This window comes from Mastacembelus armatus, chromosome 13 (assembly GCF_900324485.2).
Source record: "Mastacembelus armatus chromosome 13, fMasArm1.2, whole genome shotgun sequence".
Taxonomy (NCBI): Eukaryota; Metazoa; Chordata; class Actinopteri; order Synbranchiformes; family Mastacembelidae; genus Mastacembelus; species Mastacembelus armatus.
In genome coordinates this window covers 4,698,852-4,724,852 of record NC_046645.1, presented here as the reverse complement: position 1 = coordinate 4,724,852, position 26,001 = coordinate 4,698,852, and the positions used below count along the sequence as shown (strand labels likewise).

Here is a 26,001-nt window from a genome sequence, read left to right as displayed (position 1 = left end):
TCCTGTGTTGCAGTACCTTAAACAAAACAAGTTGCATTGTTGAGAAAGAGCCCATGGGTGTAGGAGGTTATTTGTAATCCAAATTACTTTTACCAGCTGGTATGATAGCTGTGACTTTTGTGTTCACTGGGTACCAGTGAAAATCTAAAGCGGCCTAAAGTCTACCCCTACCCCTCCTGCAATATACAGACAGTAATGAAACTTTCCTGAAGCTAGTCGCTGGTAGAGCATATCTGCCCAGGTATAAATACATTCACTGAGAAACCAGGTGACTGGAAAGGTAGGAAGGATGGGCTATTTATAACTATTTATAATTTAGCGTATTTCCAGACAACATTTAGCATTTCACTAAAAATATACATTATAAGCAAAGAAGGTTATGACAAGATGGAGAAGGCAAAATTAAAATCAGGACAGGTTCAAGATTGAGATTCTGTGATCAATATAACAGAAACAAAGACACTACAAGACTAACAATAACAGCCTATTATTTTTTATTGTGTGCTACTTTGTCACATTTTGTTTCAAAGATGGGCCTCACAATTTCTCTGGCATCTTTTGCTGAAGTTAATTAGGTTTAATATTAACTTTCACTAAACACAAGCCTTTATCTGGTACACCTGAACACTGTTGCCAGGCAACCAGCGCAACAGCGTCTCACCTACAGCAGTCGGCCCTCACTGGCGTCAGTCTCTGGAGGAAACGGGACGTAAACTTTCTCTCAGTGAAAACCAACAAACCCACCAGGCCCCATGGGTAACAGCTACAACTTTACAGGGCTAAACAGAGCCGTTCACAGTGTGTTAAAACAGGACCGGAGGATTCATCACAAGACGGCTGGGACATGTCAGAAAGGTAAGCTCAACCAGCTCTGTCTGCATGAATAAGTTACATACGCTGTTAATTACATTAGCGGACACACGTGATGACCAGTATTCAGTCTTCAGTTTGTTGCATTAACACCCCAAAAATGTAAGCTAAGCTTAGCCCAGCAAACTTTGCCTGAAACTATTTAATAAGCATAAAAAATGTATTTAGATTTTAAATGATTTTATTCTCAGTTGCCTTATTGTGAATGTCAACTATAGAAACCACAACAGAAACTGCAGTTTCAATTACTGAGGCACAGTGTCCAGCTATCCCCTGCATTCAGCGACTATTACAAGCTAACTGCACCTGCTCAGGTGTCTGCTGCTGCCATGACAACGGGTCGTAATCTACATTGACAGGCCCAGTTCACTGTAACACTAACCACTCGGCCGGTGGTCAGGGTTTCAACACTCAGCAGGGCTTACATTACAAAAAGACAGCTTCCCTTCTACAGGGGCCAGCCAGAGGTGATAATGTACCTGAGGACCTGCTTTGTCTTTTTAAGCTTTTCTTCTTTTCTTCTCTGTCTCAGTTCTTCAGGTGTGAACACTCTCAGTGGCAGTTTTCCCAAGTCCCACTCATCCCACTACTCTGACCTCAGCGTTACACGCACACCTCTCTCTGTGGACCACAGTCCTGATTCTGGGCTAGTAGCTACACCTGTAAGTGACACACTCAGACGATAAGCCTTTGTTTTTGCCTCGCACATATGTACAGTACCTTACATCGCTAATTTTCTATTAAACACCAAAGCATAAAGTTCAGTCGAGATTATATAATTCAATTAGTTGCAGTCCATCATATGTTTTCAGTCATCAGTCTATTTGATGTTAAACCACCTCTTTCACATTTACAGTGGAAAGTCTGCATCTTTGCTGTATTTTACCTACAGCGAGTTTCCTGAGATGTGAACAGGTGACCTGGGGGATGTTTTGTAAGTGACTAGTCAATGACAAGCAGTGGCCAAGTGGACTGGGGTCAGTCCTATGTCTAGATTAACAGAGGGAGGTGTAGCATTTCACATACAAAGTAAGGTTGAATGAGATGAGTGTAAGGAGGTTGAAAAGGTCAAGCAGGGAGAAGGAGGTAGTCCACCATTACATCCTACTGTAGTAAATTATACTTCTGCATTTTACATTAGCATTTTAGCTACTGCATTATTAATGTTTGATCCGAATGGCTCAGTTTTGCCCACAGAACAAACACATTTTTAAAAGTGGTTTAAAAGTGGTTTAAAAGTGGCCAGGATCTAGGCTGAAGTCCTCAGTATGGATCAGGCTCCAAACATGCTTGATATTCTATTTTTTTTTTTTAATCACAGAGTGTAGTTTGTTTCATGACTGTGGACTGGAAATGGACTGTGGCATGTAGTATCTGAAATGCTGTGGTAAAAATAGCAAAAATAAACTGTTGAAGTACATTTCAGCAACAGTCAGTCCATTATGACTATGCTGTGTGACAGTAGTCTGACCACTCATCAGTTAGCAGGTGAGTTTAATTGATGGTTTTATCTCAGCCATCAGCAACTCTGACACTTTTCACCTTGTTAACATGCAGCATTATTGCTTAATGGCATTAAATGTCCCATTGATTTTGGCAATATACTACCTGCATGCTGAGAGAACAGTTTACATTGCACTTACATGGAACTGCAGTATATTAAACTGTGTTTGCTCATCCAAGCCATTGCCATGTAAAGCACATTTCTCTTTTTGCCCATCAGTATGAATTCTAAGTAGGCTGTAGTGAATTTTGATTAAATTTGGGGAAAGGCTATGATTCATCACTGGTGCCCCTGTGGACTGACTACATCATTCATTCATCATGCACTCTTCTTCTACCTTTAGCTTGCATCAAATCGCTTCCGCTTTGTGTCATGGCATCGCCTGGAGCGGTGTGAAGTTACAGGTGACCAGCTGACCTGCCCCAGGGTCAGAGAAGGTGTGTGACGCATATGAGAAAACCACCAGTGTGAACTTTGCAGCCAAGTTTATCTCATCTCAAAAATATATGCAGTCACAGTACAAGTCCTATTTAGTGCAGTAAGAAACAGAAAAAAGAAAAACGTGACATAGAAAAAGAATGTCATCTTTGTTTGAGTTTGCTAAGAAAATTCAATATAGTGATAAAGCTACCAGTATGTCAGCAATATCTCCATCTTCATTTCACTTAATAAAGAATGTATAACCAACAACTGCAAGCTGGATTACTGTAGCAATTGCCTGTTGACTTGATAATAAAATAATGTGAACATTGTTATAAACTTTTTTGTTTTTACAACATTGTTAAAAAGGGCCATCAGAAGAAGAGCTGTTTCACAGAGAGGGGGATGACGTTTATTTGGAGAGAGGGAGGAGGAGGAGGGAGCAGGAAGGACAGAGTTGGGAAGAGAGACTGCAAGAGAACTGGGAAAACTGCCTGGTAAGTCAGCATGCATTGAGTGCCATTATGTGTGTGGGGACACAAGCCCAAAATAAAGCACCTGAATATTCTATTAATTTTCTCTCAGGAGTTAAATCTGTCCTACCAAGACTTGGGTGATCCCTTCCAGCAGGAGAATTTCCTCCGGATCCTCCGCCGGTTAATCCGTGTGGAGAAACTTCAACTGGTTGACAACTCTCTCACAAATCTGAGTTCTGTACGTCTGCCAAGGTATGAACTACACTACCCAGAGTGCACCATAGCTCCCTCACCTGGAACAAGCCTCACATATATAGTATGTTCAGATTAGTTTCATAAATGATTAACCATAATCTCAGATTATTAATTATTTAAAATTAACTAAAAATAAAACAACAAAATCTAGTCAAATGTGTTGTGGATGTACCACATGTGCAAGATGGCTGTCCTCAATAATTCAAAGTACAAGACTGATGCGTTCATGGCACCCAGCTGGGTTATATGAGGAATGAACAACCCTAAAGCACCTACTATTATAAGCAGGGGGTGCTTATGTGCTGGGGGCAGAGAGGAAAGATGGCAGACTGGAAGGAGACTAGTGTGGAAATACTAACTATTATACAGAATCTGGGGGTAAAGGGAGGAAAAAAGAGTGGAGGTCGATCGATATGGACATGTCCCAGCGCCGATACCAATCTTTAGAAATCAGTTTTGCCACGTTTCGGTGCCCATCCCTCCATGGATGTTACAGCTGGTTGAAGGCTCGCTATCAATAGTTACAGATCCAAGTTAGCCTGAGGTTTTTCACATTGTGTGTCTAAAAGTAACCTCCATCCCTCCATTGTCTATACCTGCTTATTCCTATTTAGGGTCAATAAAAGCCAATAAAAAATAAGGTCATATCATCCCTAAATAAACAAATCAGGCTTTGAAAAATAATCTGCTTCAGAAAGTTAGTTTCACAACAACACAGGGCTGCCCGCGGATGTGCCTACCTGTATATCGCCTGAACATGTTTTCCGCCGATACCGATTATTGGGGGAAAAGGCAAAACTGGGCCAATTAATCGGTCGACCTCTGACCACATTGGACTAAGGACTGAAGAACAGTATTTTATATCCGTCGCTACACTGATAAAACATGACCTGAAAACTACCTGAGTAGACAAACCGAGCGCAGGTACAAAGTATTCGACGAGCAAATTAACATATTAAATGTTAACATAAATAGCTGCAACATTTTAGCATCTTAGCATTCAGATGAAATCACTGGCCACACTTACTGTGAGTGTGTTTGCTGTTTGTTTGTCGGTCCATGTCGAAGTCACCTGGAATAAGCTCCGTGTGTGTTTCCACTAACACGCGTGGACACACTTCAGCTCCTGGCAGGGCGCACCGTGGATCTGGTTCATCTCGAACCAGCCTTATGGGCTTCACTGTGAAATCGTGTGATAAACCTGTGTTTTAAGTCCATTAAGTGCAGTCAAGACAGGAGACTGGAAGGGATTATGGGAAACTGAGTACCCTGTGTGATCAGTCTTGTTAAACACCTCCATCCTGATGGGTGGATGTGAGCACTGCTCTTTTGATGATGCTACTGATCCGTGTTTATTGTGTGTTGTCCTGATTCTCTAGCTGCAGCATTTCCAGATCCACAGGACAAGTTTTTGCAGAATTTTCACTGTTAGAATTTGCTTTTGTTCTTGACCAAAATGTATTAAAGTTTACTGGAGAACTTGAGCTTCAGCCTGAATAGCTGTAAGTGATGGTTTTCTTCCTATTTATGCTACACAAGAGGAACCTCTTCCTGATAACCAACCAGTCATTTTGGCCTTTCATGCCACCATTCACCCAATATAATTTCATCTTGGACTGACAACCATAAACAGGACTCTCCTATTATTTGTGCTTCCTTTGGGCAGGTGTAGAATTTTAAACCTGCACCGTAACCACCTTGTGTGTCTACGTCAGCTGCCAAAGCTCCCAGCAGTGGAGCACCTTAGTCTGTCTGAGAATGCCATCGGCTCGCTGGAGGGACTGGGAGCTCTGGGGAACAGCCCATTACACTCCCTAAACCTGACCCGCAACCCAGTGACCTTCACTCAGGACTACCGTGCACGGTGAGAAGACTTAAAGAAATGGCATAAAGTGCATAAAAGGATGGTATTAGATATGTTTCTTTTTAATTCTCTTCAGCTTTTGTTGTTGTCTTTGCAGTGTTTTCTCCTGTTTGCCAAAGCTCGAAGTCCTGGATGGAATCCCCAAGTTGCCAGAAGACTCTCTGCCCAGCAGACTCTCGTTTCCAGAAACAACTAGGATGTGCAACATTTTGTGACGTCCTTTCGTGGATGATTGTTTACTGACTCAGATCTCCCAATCCTGTTTGCAGCCCTCACCAAAGCAATGGCTTCAGCAAAGTACTCCACGGTTTGAAATTGCACTGAAAGCGTCTTCTGAGCTAAGCCAACTGGTTTTTTACACTAAATGTCACAAGTGATGCTGAAAACTTTGTCACAGGCATCTTAATGGTAATATGCTCCAAAGCCACGTAGAATGTTTTTTTTTTATATAAATAGTATATTCATCTATATTTAAACCTTTTTTGTTTATGGGAATTTGGATAAAACAATGCAAAATAGAGGGAAATCTTTTTGCTGTGTGTGCATCTGTTTGTGTTCCGATTTTTACTGAATGTGGTGCAGTGCAGAGATGCATGTCCACTTACTAGCCTATAAAAAAAACTGACTTTGATGGCGGCAAAAAAGAGAGAAGTCTAATCAGATTTCTACATGACTCATCTCTGCCAGCTCGACATCTATCAGGACTATGCTGAGCCAACACATTCACACTCTTCTGTCTGCTAGAGACCACCAAGCGCACATGGGAGTGTATGTTTTTAGATCCTAAAGTTTTTCTAATAGACCTAGAAAGTATCCAGATTTTTTTTTTTTTATGTTTTTCACTGGTTACTGTGTCCTCACTATACTATAATATACTAGAAAAGAGAAAGGACATCCCCTCTTGTGGCTTATCAAAAATTTAGTATCCAGACTCCCCTGGATAATGGCCTTTTGTGTCCCCAAACTGACCGGGTAACTATTTGCCTCATGCAGCAGGTCTCACTCACACACACACACACACACACACAAATACACACACAAAACATATACCCAAACAGTATCCCTCTGTAGTTTACAAAGCATGTATTTCCCACTAAATGTGTATGTACTCATACATAGCCATATGATTCATAGTGTTACAGGGGTTAAACAGAGCTCCGCCCTGTAAGCTGGAGTTGATGTATTCATAACACTGCAGAGGTATATTCTCCTTTAATCATGGTTTCAGTTTCAGCCCACACCTGAAACATAAACACACTTTGCTCTCTGATGTTGCAGAACACAAGAACGAATACTGCCACACTTGCACTAACCAAGCAGCCAGTGTATGAACTGGGGTAGACAAACACACACACACACACACACAAAGAGCACATGCCTTCTCGTCCCTCACCATAATGTTGAGAAACACAATTTAAGCAGCCTGGATCTCTCTAACAAGATACAGCCAGGCACAAACTACCAGTTACATGCCTCATTGGGATTCGCTTAAGTGTAGAAGATTGTTTGTGGAATTTGAAGGCTGTGTGTGTGTTTGTAGAGATAGGAAAAGTCTCCAGCTGATGAATGAAAAAATCATTACTGCTGCAGAGAGATGGTATAATGAGCTCACTAGATCCTTATGTACTGCAAACAGGATCCAGGTCAACTTGAAAAGCTGATTGTTTCAAGATATTACCAGTTATATTTGCAGCTCATTTTGACACAGTGGTTGCTTCCAATATGTCAGTGAGACGAAAGAAAAGTTTTAGTGTATGTCACAAAAACTGTGGGTGAAAAATATCTTTTCATCGTTCAGAGCCTGAGCTTTCAAGTAAATCTTGCAGTGTGTTAAATCGAAGGTTTGAGAATTGGTGGGAGTTGTGTGGGCATGCGTCTCAAGATAGACTGCGGCTGTAGGCATTCGACATGTTAAAATTACTCATGCCTGATAATTCACTTATGAAACGATGATGGAGAGAGAGAGCACAAGAAAGTGAGGAATACATCAGAGTTATCTCCGTCATTGCTTCTCACTCTAAGAATGTGTGTGTCTCTCCCCGTGGCCTGCTATTAGCACAGTAATGAGACACCTGTTACTCTCGTACTCCTCCAGCATCTCACGGTCCCTCTGGGGAGATCAACAATCTCACAACAGCAGAGGGATGATGACAGGAAAAAAAGTGGGGAGGGGAAACCAAAATAGAGAGGAAGACACAATGAAAGAGGCAGAGAGAAGAAATGGAGAGAAAGGACATGGATGCTGAGAATTAAAGACTGAGTGGAGAAGGGATGATTTGATTGCAACTGTGTGCTGGGGACAAATGTTGTTCATTAGAGTAAATTGCCTTTCTGAGTCAGCCCCCTCTTGTTTGATTTTCATTTCATCCTGATTTGTTCGTTCATTTCCCATGTGAGCCAGTTCACACACCTTCCTCTCACCTCTCCATTCTTAACAAGAAAGAGCAGATAAGGAACCGAGTTGGAAGGATTTATACTCAGGAACCTTCCCTGCTTGCAGTGCAGACTTGCCCATGATATGTAACAATGAATATTTTTTTCCCTTCTGCTTTTTGCATATTTATGATCATCATGTTTCTGTTTGAAAAGACTGTAGAATGACAGAGGAATTTTATCAGTCAAGTCAGGCAACAGGACAACAACCAACAGATTCACTTTTCTTATTGATGGTCTTCACGATACTGAGGTCCCTCTAGACAATGACAACAACTTCAAGAGTAGTGTTTTCATTTAAAATTGATCTGGCAATTGATTAAGTGAAAACACTTCAATTTATCAGTCAGTGGAATAGGTTTTAAAATGTCACAAAAGAGGTAAAAAAGCTCACTAACATTGCCAACAGCTGAAAGTCTTAAAGTGAAGTGTGATGGGCTTTGGGATACAACCAGTAGATTCACATGGAGACTATTTACTGCCCACTTTAAAGTGGATCTTCAAAAAAGTGAAAGTGTAGAATTAGAGAGCAGAAAATAAACTGAAATCTCTCTTTATTCCACTCATCATTCAGGCGGTTGAATACAAACACAATCCCACTTTTCTGTTTCAAATAGATATTGTAGAAAAATGTACAGATGGTCAGCATGTGCTCTAATATACATCACCCAGGAGACCAAATGTGATGCATTAAACAGCATTAGATTTGTGAAGTGAATCCACATCAGCAGTCAAAATAGCCTTCAGTTTATTCCTATTCCAAAGCAAGAGGTTCAGTGCCACATGGTATGCTCTTATGTCTCCTGACCTATTTAAATGTAAAATCACTAAAACATAGAAAAGGTTTTCTAAAATGCAAAGGCACATGTGACACTTTCAGCACAGAATGGCTTCACCAGTAATGTCCTTTTGATTGGCATTTGCAAAAATATCCAGTGAAAATGCACTTGCGTTATCAACTCCATGAAGTTGGTAAAGTTCAGTCAAGGGGAAATAAAAACACGTTGCACCTTTTCACGATTGTCTGAGTTGTTGCAGTTAACAATAAATAATAACTGGCTTGATCGATTGGGCTGCAAGATGTAAACATACATATAAAGGCCTGAACATGAGGACCGTAGAATAACATAATTTATTTTTGCTTCCTTTATACAAAGACAGCACATGATAAAAATACATTCTCTGCCTGTCTGCTGTTAAAATAGGCAGACATGCGAGTAGGCAGAAAAGCAACTCATATTAAAAAAGGTATATATCCAATTTCCCTCCTATAAATTTTGTCCATTTCCACAGTGTAAACTGATCAATTCCAGCCACACTGTTTACAATAGCAACCAGTCATTCAGGAGTAATTTTCCAATATTCATAATTAGAGTTCTGAATGGATGGCTGCTTGTATTCCTTTGGGAAACAAGGGAACAAAAACATTGGTAGGGTCTCGGGCAGCTGAAAAGGCACTGCAGCTGGTCAATGTCCGTGTTCGTCCTACATCTCTGCCCTCCGATTTGTTCTCTTGTCTTGACCAGCCATATCCTCCTCTACCTCCTCTTCCTCCTCTTCATAATTCTCTTCCTCATTATTTGTCATGTCTTTTCTGTTGCCCCCATCTTTTCTTGGTCCGTCCTGATTTTTACCTTCACCCTGGAGCAAATCACAAACATGATGATTTATTTAATGGCCATTACATCTGCTCATGGATTGTAAAGATTTTCTACTAAAGATAATTTCAAACATTTATAGCAATAGCATAGCCTACTTTTCTATTAAACTAACAAAAACATATATTGTGTTGGATGAATACATTTTAAAGGCACTCCTTAGAAACATCACAACTCATCCATGAAAATGAACAAAATCTGAACAATATGTTAAAAAATATATGTATTAAACTTTGGAGGTCAGGAAGTCATATCATTTGTGCAAGCTTCTCATTTCAAACATTTTAAATAAATCAAGCTCAGATGGTAACCTGACACCCAACACACTCAACACCTGATCTCCCTATTCTAACAGGACATGCACAGGCCAGGTTCAACTTACAAACAAAACAAACACACACACACACACACACACACACACACACACACACACGAACCCCTGTACAGCTAAATGTGTCAGTGCTGTGAATCTGATGGATGTGACACCAAAACATGTTGCCATGTTCTGCAGGTTTTCTCTGAGAACTCTTTCAGGCAGCTGTGATAATATCTGATGGAACATTCTAAAGAATAAAACTGGATTTCCCTAGATAAGCTGTAGAAATGGTACCATTGTTAGCTAAAGAGCAGCATCTAAACATAAAACAAAAGTGGAAGGCACTTTTGGATGCAGTTCCTCTAATGGCCAATCGATGGTGGATCCAAGAAAACTGAATGAAATAAAGGTGAAATACTCCTACTTCTCTTTGGAAATATTAAACATGTTTTAACAGCATGGTACAGCCTGAATATGTGCTTTTATTTATGTCAGTGTCTAGAAGCAAGAGAGGCACCATGCATCCTCTATGATACACAGGGATTCAGCAGCGACAAGGTTTACTGGAAAGGATTAACGTGCATGAGATACCACCAGATGCCAAGCACAGATGCTTCCACCATCCATGGGGATTTGTTCCCCATTCTCATAATTTTGTTTATAGAAGCACACAGCCAAGACAAAGATTTCATCCTGTCTTGGCAGCCCGGGAGAGTACCATTCTCGTGCACCACCTGGGCACCTTGAAAGGATATATTTTACTAACCTTTAGGTTTTAGCTGTGGGAGGAAAATGTAGTACTTTCTATGCATGCTTGCAGTAAAAACTAGAACCCCAGAAGCACCTACCTGTTCTACATTTTCCTCATTATATGGATCCTCTCCTTCCTCCTCCACCTCCCCCTCCCTCTTCAGCCCACCAGCTATGTCCTCCTGGGCCTTGAGCACAGCAAGAAAGCAAAGACAAAGGAGTTCAATATTAAATTTATTTTAGGAATAAAAAAATACCACTAAAAGTCCCCCGTGTGGAATCAAACAATGTGTGGACATATTGGAAACATCAGTGCAGGTTTTGCAGTGCTTTAAATTTGCCTTTTATGTTTGTCATTTTGTCTCCTTTCACTTCTTTTTCCTTCTTTCAGTATGTAAAGCATTTTTATTACAGACCTCATCTTCTGCTTCTTCCTGGTACTGGTCATCCAGTGTGTCTTCCTGTTGATCTGGGTTTCCTGCCATCTGTAAACACACATGTTTTAAAACACTACCCACATATTATTACTGGTAATTACCTACTTGTCAAGCTTATCCTGTAATGCTGCTCTCTCATGCCTCCTTGACCTTGTTTACTCACCACCAGTTCCTCCTCAACAACACGTTGCTCAGGGCTTCGGTGTGCACCAATGTTTTGTGCCGGCGCTGCTGGCTCCTCTTCCTCCTCTACCACCTCCTCTTCCTCTTCAGCAACCCTGTGCTGTGGCCGCTCATCCTCCGCCTCCTCAAACTCATCCTCCCCCTGGTTGTTGGGGTCATCTTCTGGGTCTAGTTCACCGTCTACAGGCCCATCTATAGGACCCTGCAGAGGATGAGAATAAAGAGAGTAATGATGGTAAAATTGGATTAATATTTGCAAACCCGTGAAATAAGAAGTGTAATGTTAGAGTAAAAGTAAGGGAAACGAATAAACATGCAATAAAATTGAAATGTGGAGGATTAGAAACTGAATATTAAAATTGACTGTGACAGTCCAGGCACTGTAATGTGATATTAACTGCCTGTATTCCGAAGAATTAACAGATTCCTGGTTTGACAAGTGGAAGACGGATAGAGAGGAGATGAGTATGCCATTGTGAAACAGTGAGCTGGGAGGCTGAAAGAATTGATTTGAGGGATGGATGGCTGAATGAATGGGTGGATGACACACGATACGCTGTTGTGAATGTTAAATGAGTGAATGAGCTGAAGGGACAGACAAATAAGGACTGTGCTAACAGCTGGAGAACAGAATGAATGGATGGATCACCTGTTGATGTGGTGGCACTATGTGATCTGCTGCTTGTTTCACCTCTTCTTCGTGTAACATATTACCATCGTTCTCTGTTCACACACAAAATATTAATCAATTACTCCTAACACCAACTGACTGTAGCACTACAAAATATTTAATGCTGTCTTTGTCATGGGCTATTCTTAACAAGAATGAAGCATTAGGACAAAAAAAAACACAGTCTTTCTAAATAAACTCTTTCCTATTTTCTTAATGTATTGGACTTGTGAAGAATTGACTATTTGGTTGTTTAAGGCACAACCTAGTAGAGCAAAAACTGTGTACGGTCATTTTTCTGTCTCACCTTCATTATTGTGATGGTTGTCGTCTCCTTCGACAGCAGCCTTGTCTCTGTTCTCATACTGCGTCCTCCTCCTAATAACAACAATGAGAGTAAAGGGCACTTAGAAGAGCACAGGCTCTATAAGCCACATCAAAATTGTTATTATTGATAAATATCTATGCTATATTGATGTATCAATAAATATGTGCAGACCCTTTAATACAGACATTTTTTTTGTCTTTGTAAAAATTAAATGAAAACATCAAGCATTTTCTTGTGGATTATGGATGAGTCTGTTACTGCCAGGATTTCTGAGAATAATGGCTTTGTTGAGTGGCAAACATCATAATCAATTATTACTTCCAGTTTGCAGGATGGATTTTTTATTTGCTTGGGTTAACAGATGCAATGCCAGTCTTACTAAGTGTTCCTTTTGACGCGCCTTTAGAAAAAGATAATTAGGGAAATGGCCATGAGCCATGGCTGAATGAGCTGATTCTCTATCTAAATATGGCTTTTGAGCTCTATGTAGCAACAGGTCTTGAGATGAAACACACTGGAGATTAGTGAATTCATTTCACTTTCCTCATCTCAATAAGCTTTCAAAGGAAAAAAAGAAAATACAGAAAGTTTGACTGAAGAGCACTGTATTAAAATGGTAAAAGAAATATCAAAGTTAAAACATATAACACTGGGCACATAAAACATACTTTGTGCTAGATATTACTATGTGTAACTAAGAATTTATTTATTTTTTTCCCCAAACTCTTTGGGCACCTGGTTTTAGGTGATTTTCTGTACATACCTTTGGTGCTCTTCTTTCAGCAGTTGCTCTTTTCTGTCGGCCTCCCTGTGATGCTGCTCCTCTCTCTCCTGCTCCTCCTTCAATCTCTGCTCCCTCTCCTTCAGGACCCGCTCTCTCTGGGCCTGCAGGGCCTCCTGACGCATCTGGATCTGCCTGCGCTCCTCGGCCCTCTGAGCCTCCAGGCGTTGCTGCTCCTTCTGCTGTTCATATGCCGACTTCACACGCTCCACTTGGGCATCTGCCTCATGCTGCAGCTGCGGGTCCTGATGCAGCTCCTTAAGGAAGATAAATGGGTGCAAGAGGAACAAGATACAGAGCAGGAAAAAAACAACATTAGCACAAATCAAACACAGTTGAAACATATAGAGCTAAAGTATAATTTATTCTTTGGGAAACTTTATTAGGCATTAAAATTGCATGTTAAACCCATGATCACCACACATCATAAGAAATCAAGAAGTAATAACTGAAGAAAAGGTATAACTTATTTTGGTTCCTCTGGGATTAAAGTTTCATGACACACTTTGCAATAACAATTGAGCCCCAGTTGTGTCCCTAGTATGACAATAACACATGACTAGTTTATGACTAAACGTTTTATAATGTTAGTTTTTAATATCATACTAGTCAGTCTCAAATCAAATGAAAAGGAAGTAAATTTAAGTCGGTTTAAGGCCCATTTTAATGCTATTTAGATAAGTCTGAGTGGTCCAAACCAGCTCTGACCGGTTGTGGCTGACGCCTCTGGCGGTCCAAGGCGTTCTCATCTGGTTGTTCCTGTTCTGGCCCCGCCTCCTGTTGCTCATCCTGTGGGTTATCAGGATCCTCCTCCAGCTTCTGAGGCTGTCCTGCTTGAGCCATCTCCTCCTCTGCCAGCTCTCTCCTCCTCTCCGCTTCACCCTCTTGATCCTCCTCTTTGTCTGAAAAGTTGTGCTGGGATATGGTGGGGTGGGACTTCTCCACTTGGAGGTCCAACTGAAAAGAACCAACAGTTTTGTCTAATGTAAGCAGATACGCTTTTAGATACTAAAAGCAAAAAAGAGAAACTCCCATGTTACCCTGGTCTTAGTGTCCTGGTGGTCTTTATGGGCGGGCTCCTCTTTATGTGACTGTTCCAGTATCGTAGTCTGCTGTGCTTCATGGACATTGGACTCAGGTACTATAGCGACTGCTTGTGACTGCTGGAGGACAGTGTTTTGCACAGACTGTCTCAGATTAGGTACCCTGTTCATGGATTCTTTCAGCTGCTTGTATTCATCCACCTGCACCTAAAAGTAACAGCATACACAAGCACAAGAAGGACAAACAAGTTTGCATGATGCTGTATGATTTTCAGTAGTCAAAAATTCCTAGAATCTGTGAACCTCTCAGGGCAGAATAGGCTGGATATTCCTCTGGGCACCATAGATATCTGTACCACACTCTTCAATATCAATATCAGCCAGACAGAGGCAGCTTGCTTAACAGGTTGCCTCTGTGTGGCTGCCTAACTGCTACTAAATGTCCACCTGCATGTGGAGAAGACAAATTATTTAGCAGAAAATTTAAACATATTTATCTTCAAACTGATTATTCAGTTTAGATCAACATACTCTTAAATAACAACCCATCCCTTTATACATGCACACATGCTTTTGAAATTCCCAAAATTCTTCCTAAATTCCTCTCTTTGTCTCGCTCCGGTCCCTCCATTATATCGTTCTGGCTGATTAGCTGCAATGTGCTTTAGATGTACTGCTCTGACAGCACCGACTAAACCAAACCCCCTGGAGTGAAGGAAAGAGGTGTGTAGATGTGTGTGAATATGTGTATGTGTCAGTTTTCAACTATGACAGTGAGGACATTTTGGTTGATCCTCACTTTCTGACATACAGGCAAGATTAGGTTAAGATTATATCATGAGGTGTTCTCGCAAAAAGAGCTGTATCAATGTGCGTTTGTGTGTGTGTGACTATCCAAACTGAAGGACTGATGGAAATCAGGACAGGCTTTAAAACAAGTGAGAGAATAAAGGAGAGTGAGTGTGTCTCCATCAGTGCATACAGAGGAAAAAAAACATTTCAGACAAGCATTGTATATTCAACAAACCACTGAAGCATTTCAAAGGTCACTCTGAAGGAGAAACAGCTACATCTGATCTAATTACCCCTAAACCAAGCAACACCTCAGGCATCTTTTCCCTCTTTCTAGTTGGGATTATACAGTTCACTGCAATAAACATTTTTCTGCTTCACTGAGAAGGCTAAAGTAAAGGTTGAAGTAATGCTGAGAGGAATATTGAGCAGAAGAGAAGTTGTTTTGGTTGCTCTGTGGACATACTGCGTACAGACCTTATTCCCAAGTTTTCCTGCATGACCTCCTTTTCCATTAGCCCAATAAATCCCCATTAGGTTTAACAAAGAGTGGAGGGTTCAATCAGATTAGTGGCATATAGTGTACAAAACTAACAGACTCTCCTTATCACATGGCAGGTTTTCGATTTATGCAGTCTTAGCGTTTTTAGTTGGCTGCTAATATGCTAAAAGGACAATGCCATATCTATATAACTGCATGAAACTCCTATTTCTCAATATAATTAATTTTTTTGTTATTTCCTTAAACCCATGATGATTAAAAAATAAAAAAGTTTGCACCAAATGGGACCAAAAATCATTGGATGTTATATCCTTGGCTATGTATGTATATGTGAAAAGCACGTAGATATTCAGCATTGATCAGCTGTTATATTCATTGACTGCAGTAAACAATGCATCGCTCTGCTGCAGTCCTACCTGAGCTGCAGCCAGCGCACTCTTGTGGTCTTCCAGTGTCAGTGCGAGCTGGTCGTGGGCTGACTTTAGGTCCTGATGCTGAACCTGAACACACAAGTGCAAGACAAGAGCATGAACGAACCCATTTATTTATTTATTTATTTACTATAAGGCTGACATTTAATTACCCAAATCTTTTATTTCCTAGAAGACTGTAAAGAATAAGTCTGTTCTCACCTGTGCACTCTGGAGCTGTACATGAATGTCATGGTGGGCTTTCCTCAGTTGTTTATTCTCCTCTCTTAGGTTATATACATTCTCTGATAGGACAAACAGGAAAACACATGAAACAAGAGCAATATCCTACTACAAAAAAACAAAACAAAAAAGCACTCACTGCATAGATGAATAAACATGGCAAATGAAATCCACATCTGTTTTAATTAAAGCTTAAGGGAACATTGGTTTTGACAACACATTCAATGCAAAATAAAAAAGGACAAACTAAGTTCTAGTCTAGATCTATAAATCTGGAGATCTGAAAACGCACCTAAAGCATTCAAACTGGGTTTAGGACAAGCAGTACTTCATTCAAGTCAGAAGATGGAGACAAAGTAAGAGCATTCAATGATGACATTACACTATGCACATATATAACTACAGTGTGTATATTGTACGTGTGTTTCTAGTTCTTGTACGTCTTCAATAAGACACGAAATTGTCATCCATATTTGTGCATAGTGTTTACATCCAAATTAAAAATGTCATGACCACCAGTACCTTTGAGTTGAGAGATTTCCATCTCTTTGGCTTGCTGTAGTTTATCATAGCGTTCTCTATGTTCATCCAGCAGCCTGCTATGGTCCTCGCCTTGAGTTTGGTGCTGCTCCCGGAGATCATAATACTGTTTCTTCAGGTCCTCATGCTGGTTCTGCCAGAGAAAGAATAAAACTACTATCATCATATAGTTTTTTGCTTTGTTTTGTTTTTCTCATTATACAAAAGGTTTTGTAAATGGAAAAAACCTTTCCCCACCCGTACAAAAAGAAGAAGAATACCATGCAGTGAGGTCAGGGAGTGTGTGTGTGTTCAAAGGGACAACTGTAAGAAAGAAGGTTAAACAGGAGGATGTCTGTAACAGTGTTAATAAAGAAAACCTACATGGGTAAGCGCGTGTGTGTTTGTTGGGATGTGTTTCATCCGTACCTTCAGCATCTGATGCTGTACTTGCAAAGAGTTTAATCTGCTACTGGAGTCTTGCTGTATGAGCACAAAAAAACAAAGGTTACAACACTCACTGACTTTGTAGATGATCTTATTTTTACTGCAATAACAGAAAATGAAGATATTAATTATAATAGTACATGAACATAACACAAAATATGCACAATACAACACTACATTTAACAAAGCAATCCTAGCAGACAGACAGTATGTTCAAGAAACATTTAAAAAATAAAATATAAGTTTGATTTAATTGAAAAAAGGGTAAATATGTGAAAAAAAACCAACATACCTTCTCTTTGTTCAGTGACTGTTGTGCTTCGAGTTTATAAACCAGATAATCTAGAAAAGAAGAGACAACCCAAGTCAATTTATACATATCTTCTTAATATAACATGATTCCTTTTATTAAATGTGTAAAATCATAATAAATTATAAAAGAAAAAAATTAACTTAAAGCCCACAGTTTATAAACTTTGTCCATTCTCAGAAAAGACACATGGACCCTGAATCAAAAGACTTATCAAACATCACTATGCTATAAAACAAAATTGTCATACTACTGAAGGTGGTGTGACAATGTTCAGGTAAAACTCAGTATAAATTAAAACATGTCAAATACAGCACTTCATTTACACATTTATTTAGCAGACGCATTTGTTGAGAGCATGCTGTACATGTAGTTTAGACTGTGCTTTACCACATGATATGTAGTCTCAAAGCATGGGAGCTTTGATTGGAGATACAGCTCAAGAGTCAGTTGAGTGTGGACATTATTTTTCTCACCTTCTTTGGCCTTTTTGTGCTCTAACCTCTCCTTCTGCAGAGACTTCTCCAACCTGGACCGATGCTCATACACCACTGAACATAGAAAATAAAAATGGGGAGAGACGGGAGATAAATGGGCGTGAGGGAGGTAGATGGAGAGAAAACAAAGCCATATAGTGACTCCATAGCTACATAGCTGTAGCACAAATACGTACACCACAAAACACATTTGCACTCACGGACACCTAAACATTCATTTTAGAGAGGCAAGAGGTTGATTTGAGACGTAGGTGTGATATTTATTCAACAGAACTGTGATCTCACTACATGACAGCTCCTCCACCAACATAAAGCTGTGGTATTCCTCACAAGACTGGTAGCTTGAAGTTATTCACAAATACTTCCAGTTTGGTTCAGGCTGCTGCTGTGATGTGAGCAGTGTGGCATCTACCACAACTGATGCGTTACATGCCCAAGAAGGTTTTGGTACTCACACTAGAGTTTTGAAAAGTACACAATGTAAGGTTTACCTTGATTAATAAGACTCTAATTACTCTAATGCTATTCTGACATATTTTTTAGCAAATATGAAGCCCACATGCTCCTTCATAACCCAAAATCTCTTGTACACACATTTTATTTGAACTAAGATCCTGCTTTAGCTCTTTAATTGTGTTCTAATCTCTCCAGCAGTGTTCCTTAAACTATCCACTCTGTCTTAAAGGAAATTCCTTTTTATTGCCTCCATTTTTCACCATCGGATCCAAAAGTAAATCTAATAAAAACAGAAATAATCCCTGGTGGGAATTAGTCAGTGCAGCAGCAGACTAAAGGATGGAGATCATACAGCAAAATGTAATGAAGCTGATAGTTAACCACACAAACAATAGAACAAATAAATAACCAATGGCTGCAGGTCCTTCTGGTCCTTTACATCTTGTCAACTTGCACCTGTGTTACCTGTCACTGCCTTTGTTTTTCACATGTTTCCAAATGTGAAAACAGCCCAATGAGTGAAGTGTCTAGAAAACTCCTGAGGCTTTAAGACAGAACTGTGAGACTTAACAATCTACAACAACACACTACTGAGGCTCAGCGTGTTTAGGTGACAGGAGGGAGGTTGAAACAAGTAACAACTATCTCAAGAAACAAAAATGTAAGGAAGACAGAAGGCAAAAAATCACAACACAGCTTTGAATGTGACAGCACCTGAACGCAACCTGCACTACTTATCACATTTCTAAAAATGACTTGAATGAATAAATTAAGAAATACTCTGCACAGCATTGTAAGTACCCTAATTCAAGCATCTGTCAGAGTGAATGTACTCACATTTTAATCAGTGCTGTTGTTGTCTATAGCTGGTCTGCACGTCACAGTTCTGTTTTTAAACATGCACCAGTGAGCACCTCAGATGTTTTTTTTTTTTTTAAGGTGTATGTACTGTAAATGATTAGTATCCAACACACAGTCTTTCATATCTACATGTACATAGTTAGTAACAGTGCACCTCATTGGCCTCATGAATCTCGCTGACAATGTCATTACTTCCATTTTAAGGGCTAACTCAACAAATTCCCAGATAAACCAGTAAATGTAAAATCTTGTAAGAATTTCAAGATGATGATAAAACATAGAAGAAGGGTAAAAGACAGCTAGAGAGAGAAACTGATGGAGCCACAGAGAATCTGTTAAAGAAAATAGGGCAAACATAAATAGACAATCCAGAGAAAACACTGCAGGGAATGAGACACAAAAGAGAGAGACACTCCTGGGTTTAAGGTACTATAAAATAACTAACAAAGGTTGGGTATCGATGCCAATTTTATGAATTGATTCGAGTCCAATTCAGATTCATGGTCTTGATTTGATTCCATATTGACTTTTAATGATATTCAAAACCAATTCTACTTGGTTATAAAAGAGATTGATCTTGGTGGTATTTCCACAGTATTTTACATCCAGTTGGCACACAGTTGCATATGGCTTTTGCTTTTGTCCAGCTCTTTTTGTCATCATACTTTTTGAATCCAAAATGGTACCACACATCTGCCTTCAGACCTGACAGCTCTTACCCTGTAGTAGCTTCTGTCATGTTTTGATTCTCCCTCACATGGGCCGAGACCACACAACAAGGTTAGTCTGCAGAGCATGCAGGAAATTGCATATAGTTAAACATCAATCCATGGATTTTATGAATCGATATCAGATTCAAAAGTCAGACTGTCTAATACATGATTTTGTTAACCATGCACCGCAGCATTACTGAGTCAGGCCCACTTGAACAGACACACTGACCCTAGCCGGTGCAGGGACTTTCACCTGAGCACAAAAGTCAACCTAAATCAAGAAGAACAGCCTTTGCTGCTGCTTCATGTAAACTTACACTCCAATGCCACCACGGCTCACTGCTGTCATCAACACCTGCTATTTTGTGTGTGTGTATATATATATACACACACACACACACACACACACACAAGGCACAAAATACACACATATATATTCTGCTTTGTGCTGTGGTTATTTTCTGGTCAAACATTGGAAAATGTGTTTAACTTGAACTTTGTGACTATGACTTATTACACACGGTAATCAGTGAACTATTAATGCTCACTTGTCCTAATGTTGACAATGTTTTACATGATTGTGTTAGCTTCATAAAACAACATCTGAAGATCATGATTATTTGTTTTATTGCTACTGTTTGTATGGTTGCTTTTCAGCCAAAATCGGTTTTATGTTTTATCTGGTTTTATTAGGATTGTTGCTGTTGTAAAGTGTGCTGAACTTCTAATGTGAAATACACTACAAATAATGTTAAATTGAATTGAATTGAATCAATCTATTCTCACAAATAAACAACAATCATCTTGACAAAGCTTTCAAAACATAGACTTCCACACAGATTCATTTTACACCTGACCTTATCACACTGAAACCTCAGTGAACACAGGAATGGATAATTATTGTTTGAGGGTTTCCCATCACACCACTGAAACATTTCCCTTACAGTGTGGTTGAAGTGCAACAGCAGGGAGAACAATGGAGCTCTCTATGGTGGTGGTGATGGTGACCTTTACTGGTCTGGCGGTTTCGATGTTTGGATCTGAAGACTGGATCAGCTAGTGCTGTGTACCATAGACTGTGAATACTATAAATTTCAATTCATAAGCCAGTGTTTTGTGAGGGTACTTCACAACTTTTTATACGGACAGGAACAAAAAGGGAAAACTTGTGCAAAGATTCCACTGAAACATACTGAGTTTCGAACTATGGAACTAAGGAAATTCCTGTGACTTTGTACATCACACTAGTAAATACACAAATATTTTTATACCTAGCAACCAAACATTAAAATTAATGTAAACTAGAATACAAATGTTTCTTTTTTCTTACACAAAAGGTTAGTTTAAAATAAGGGCAGTGCAAGTATTTTTTTTTAACCTCAGACAGCAGGAATCCCAACAAGAGATTTCCCATCATGCATCGTGCTCCTTTCCTTACTCTTACTTGTTAGTTATGTTGTTGATATAAAAATAATTTTTCTTTAGAGGTGGCTGAAATTATCGCATTTGATTAATGTTTTGCAAATGACATGAAAACATTTTGTGTGTGTGTGTGTGTGTGTGTGAGTGTATGAGGGAACCAATGGGTATTAAACCACAGGGACACATTTGTCAAAGGACATGAATAATCACAAACTGCCAGTTGATCCTTTTAAAAGACTGACAACTGCCAGCCTGTGGGTACTATGGATAACAATGAATCAATAATACAGCTTGCTTACAAGCCCCTGCCCCCAGCTATGGCCGACCTCTAAATACAGGACACAAAAAACAGCAATAAACAGTCGGCTGTGGATATCAAATGGCCGGGGCCTCATGATTGGCTTAACGATCCATTGATCACAAAGAAAGTATGGGTGTGGTGCACAAGGGAGTTATTAAATACTCTTTTAATTAAAAGTGTCATATTATATTATCAGGCCCTGTGTTTCTGGATACATCAGGTTGACTGCATCTTTTGAAAAATCTGTATAATGCTGACCTGAAACTGATAAAAAAAAGAAGCTGCTCAGCTTGAGGAAAGTAGATCTGAGATAAGAGATTTTACAGTAGAGGAATTTAAAACACCACCTAATGTGAAGCAGTTATTTCGTTTATCTTGTTAACTGCCAGACAGCTTCTGTGTTAAAAAAGGATGCAACAAAGAGATGACAAGAAGGACGCAGCAGATCTACCTACTTATCATATAATGTCGCTCACTTGGAAACCTAACAACCACCACTCAGACATCAAGCCTGATTCACTGTATAATAATGCAACTTTGACAGTGATTTACATGACAACAAACAAACACAGGCATATTTCTATGGTTATTTTACAAACGTAATAGGTAAGAGCCTGAGGGCTGGACCAGTGGATGGTGGAGAGAGATAACTGCTAGTTAGGTGGATCAAAGACTGTGTTAAATTACCAGGTCCAGCCAGAGCGTGGGCAAACACCCCGACGCACTGGTTGACTTCCTACTTGTGGGCACAGACCTTGTTTTGAACAGAAGAAGCCATGTTGGAGCAGGATTTCCGCCTAGCTGACCATTTTAAGCATGATGGCATGACATAAAACCTCACGTCCTGTCAGCCGTGGCAGAGCATGTTCAAGTTTGTTTATATCAGGGAGGGTACTGTAAGTCAAGCAAGCGTGGTGTGTGGTTAGCTCCTATGGTTAGTTTATAATAGAAACATTCTGCTAGTAATGCAGTGTGGCTTGCTCAACTTGTCTGTCACAATTTCTTTAGATTATAGAAAATTCTTTGAATGAGGTGTTTACATTAGAAACAAGTGCTGTACTGACCTCTGTAAAAACAGAGCTACTATCGAGGTAGTACAGTAGTCTGTGGTGGCAACACGTAGATTTAAGAGACAAAATCAAGAGTGTTAAAAACAATAATACTGTGATCATAGCAGAAGGTGGAACCACTCACATTATCAGGTTGGTGCAGCACCCAGCTGACAAACCCATTTAAAGTCAGAAAAGGTGAAAACTACATACAGCCTAACACTGTGCTTTTCCACCTCTCCTTCAAACTAAGGGTGGCAGTGCCCTCTTCCCTCTGCTGTTCCTCCAGTAGCAGATGTTCTGGTTGACCTCATGACTTTAAACCATACGCATCTATATACTGCTGAAGTGTGCCTGGGGACACAGAAGTAGAACCAGGTGTGAGTACGTGCACGTATGACAGCCTCCAGTGTGCAGTAAAGCCCACAGCCGGTTATTGTGGTGTCTAATGTCTCTCTTACAGTAGACTGAGGCAAACAGGTCTCACTGAACTCTCTGCTGAACTTTAAATCTCAATCTGCTCTGTCAGGCTGACAGGTACAACAGGTTTTGGGACAATCGCTGCTTGGGCACAGACGACCGACAGACTGCTCAAATCTCTGTGGATTAATTCTAGCATTTGACAAGCACCTGATACACAACAGACGCTTATTTTGACATAATTGAAACTTTCAGAACTGACTTTTTAAGATGCCGAGCTGAACTACAGCTTGTATTCAATTGGATTAAGTTATCGAGTTTGCTTCAGAAGATGTAAATACCTGACAGCAAAAATGACAGCAATAAAACGGCTGTTTTGTTAAGGGAGTCTGGTGTGACATTCTCTGCATTGAAAACAAAGGTGCTTTCTGTGACAATCAGGTCACTGTTTACCTTGAAGTTGCGCCGAGAGGGACTCTTGATGTTGCTGATACTTCACCGCCATCGCCTCCGTCCTCCTGAGCTGTTTGTGCATTTCATACGACACCATCCCCCCGTACATGATCCCGCAGACCACCGTGATCAGCAGGAAACACTGGAAGATCCTCCGCTGCCTCCGGGAGCACACCCCGTTCCCCATGTTGGACCCGCACCCCTCCCCGCCGTCGGTGCGAGAAAGACCCGTGTCTGCTGCTTGAAACTTCCGACTCAACTTTTCACCTCCCGGTGAAAACCGAAGAGCCTCCTCCCTCCTCCCTCCCCTCACTCCCCGAACATTTTCACGCAGGAAGAACTAAACGAGTCAAGCGCTAATATTTACTCGTGTTTACATTATTTTAGGACTCTTCCCTGTAACTTCAAAGCAGCCGCTCAGATTTTCGCTTGACTTCACGTCCAACTCCTGCTACGCAACAACAACCCGAGTCCGACGTCTCCCTGTTTGCGTTTTCCTTCCCCCTTTGCAGACTTCAGCTTCTCCCCGACGCTTTTCAAACAGGGGTAGGGAAAAGTAAAAGCTCAAGTCCCCGACGAGGCCTCCATGGCACCTTTTAACTTCAGTTACGTGTCACCACAGAGGCTGCCTGCCATCCAACTGCAACTACAAAGGAAGTCCCTCCTCCGAAAAAATCATAAATTTCCCTGCTCCCGCCCTCGGAGGAAAACATTTTATCAATTGGTCGCCAGAGAGCTCGATCAAAAGTGTCTGGGAACGTGAGGGTGGAGAGTTTTCCCGCTTTACAAAGAGCTTCTGTGATCCTATGAAGACACCTTAAGACAGGTTCAAATAAAAGCTGCAGAATAGCTACAAGCGACACAGCAGGGTTTTCTAAAATACAATGTGCCAAAATACAACATTAACTTTGAAAGGTTTCATCTCTAAGTGCCACTTTCACATTGAAATATTACAGTAACACTGCATAAAAATCTAATAATGTGCAAAGCATGTATTTATAATTACTATATATGTGTGTGTGTGTATGTAAAGTGTTAAATATAACACCCACTCAGTTATCACCACTTCTAATGGGCTATTATTGTTGTTCAGGCCATTTTCTTTGTAAGATCTTTGTTGAATGAGCAAAAACTCAGCCCATTCAAGTTGTTCTATGTCAAACAAAAGACATGCAGTTGTGCATGACTACACAACTTTACAGAAAAAAACTGTATTTTGTAAGGATATATATACTTTTAACTACATAAATTTTAATTTAATTGTGAAAAATTGTTACCTGAATTGCATACATTTGCAAAACAAATTTCTTTTCTAGTAAGCAAAGTAGGGACAAACCCTCCATCTTGCCATCAATTTCTAAGTCAGTCAAAAGCCATCATGATGAAAGTATTGTGATAATAACAATCAACATACTGTATACATGATAACTCTTACTTTCTGAAATATACTAGTTTAGATGCTGCCAAATAAATGTTAGGCATTGTGCTCCTGTTACATGCCAGCTCTTCGTGGTGCTGGGAAGAATAAATCATGTCCACACTATAAAATGAGGTAGAGAATCTGCAGACAAACCTCATCATTTTTATAGATAAAGTGTATAAATAAAACTAACATATTACAAGAGTATTTTTCCCTATAGAAGTGCTCATCAAAACCCAACTATTTGTTCTATTTGTTTTGTTTTTGTAGCCACATAATGAAGCTAAACAGGGAAAACTTTTAAAAATAATTCTTATTTAACAAGACCATCTTCTTTGCTTTAAACATGATGACAGAAGGGATACACATCTTACATGTGCAAACTAATTTTCACCCTCATTACCAGTGCCTCAGTAAGATCAGAATAATGTTTCTATTCCTGTTCCTAACTCTTTAATGAATGTTTTAGTCATGTCATGAAGACAAAAGGATGCCATTACAACAAAACTCAACAGTTAATGCTACTCACCACATACAGACAGACAAAAGAAAAACGAACTCTGCATCTTTCTACAAAAATAATGGCTAAAATAAATCACTTTTATCAATTTCAAAATGCATTTATATCAGGACTGTGCTTAGTAAAAAAAGGGCACTATAAAGTGTTGCTCAGAGAGATCAGAGAGCCTGGACTGAGAAAGCAGAAAGATGCAACAGCCTTTTGAAGTGAAATGAGGCCATTATACACCTGTAGGCAAATCAACACATTTCACATGAAGGGTTGGCCCCTGCAGGCATTCAAATCCTGTTTGAGGTCATACAAACTATGAGTATTGGGAGTTAATGTTTTGCTCATGACAAATTTTTGTTACCTACATTATGGCAGTCAGAAAAAAACTTTACTATATTATATCAGTCAGAAATAAATACCAGTAAAAACCTGATGCTCACAAGGCCATGTATTTTATGAGAAATACCAAATCAGGTGAGAAAAAACTTGATCCTTCACTATTTTATGGACTGTTGAATGTTACTGCAAACAGTCTTTAGCCTGTAAAAATGTGCAAATAGAGCAGACACTCTGTTCTTCCATAGTTTGCATTTATAAACAGTCATCTGGCATGAAGCTTCCTCCTCTGGGTGTGAACCCTCCCGGATGGTGAATAAAAATACTGTTTTTGCATCCAAAACAAAACCA

The 26,001-nt window shown here is 39.9% G+C and overlaps 1 protein-coding gene across 1 annotated transcript; it reads right to left on the bottom strand.

Annotated features, from left to right (window-relative positions):
• Positions 1 to 8,359: 8,359 nt before the first annotated feature.
• On the bottom strand, positions 8,360 to 24,172 carry golim4a (golgi integral membrane protein 4a). The gene is made up of 16 exons (XM_026297978.2): positions 23,384 to 24,172; positions 17,688 to 17,762; positions 17,194 to 17,243; positions 16,884 to 16,937; positions 16,458 to 16,608; positions 15,915 to 15,997; positions 15,699 to 15,782; positions 13,986 to 14,195; positions 13,654 to 13,902; positions 12,928 to 13,202; positions 12,144 to 12,214; positions 11,816 to 11,889; positions 11,147 to 11,368; positions 10,963 to 11,031; positions 10,645 to 10,734; positions 8,360 to 9,463 (listed from the first exon to the last, which is right to left on the bottom strand). Exons 1-16 carry the CDS (start codon positions 23,568 to 23,570, stop codon positions 9,308 to 9,310), a joined length of 2,100 nt encoding a protein of 699 aa, XP_026153763.1. The 5' UTR covers positions 23,571 to 24,172; the 3' UTR covers positions 8,360 to 9,307.
• Between the last annotated feature and the right edge of the window lie 1,829 nt (positions 24,173 to 26,001).

Excerpts from the sequence above, each read along its gene's own strand:
- golim4a (XM_026297978.2), bottom strand. The coding sequence starts at position 23,570 with ATGGGGAACGGGGTGTGCTCCCGGAGGCAGCGGAGGATCTTCCAGTGT. Across the intron at positions 15,998-16,457 it reads GGAAATCTCTCAACTCAAAG|AGAATGTATATAACCTAAGA; the intron begins GTACTGGTGGTC and ends TTGTCCTATCAG. Across the intron at positions 11,890-12,143 it reads CAACCATCACAATAATGAAG|AGAACGATGGTAATATGTTA; the intron begins GTGAGACAGAAA and ends GTGTGTGAACAG.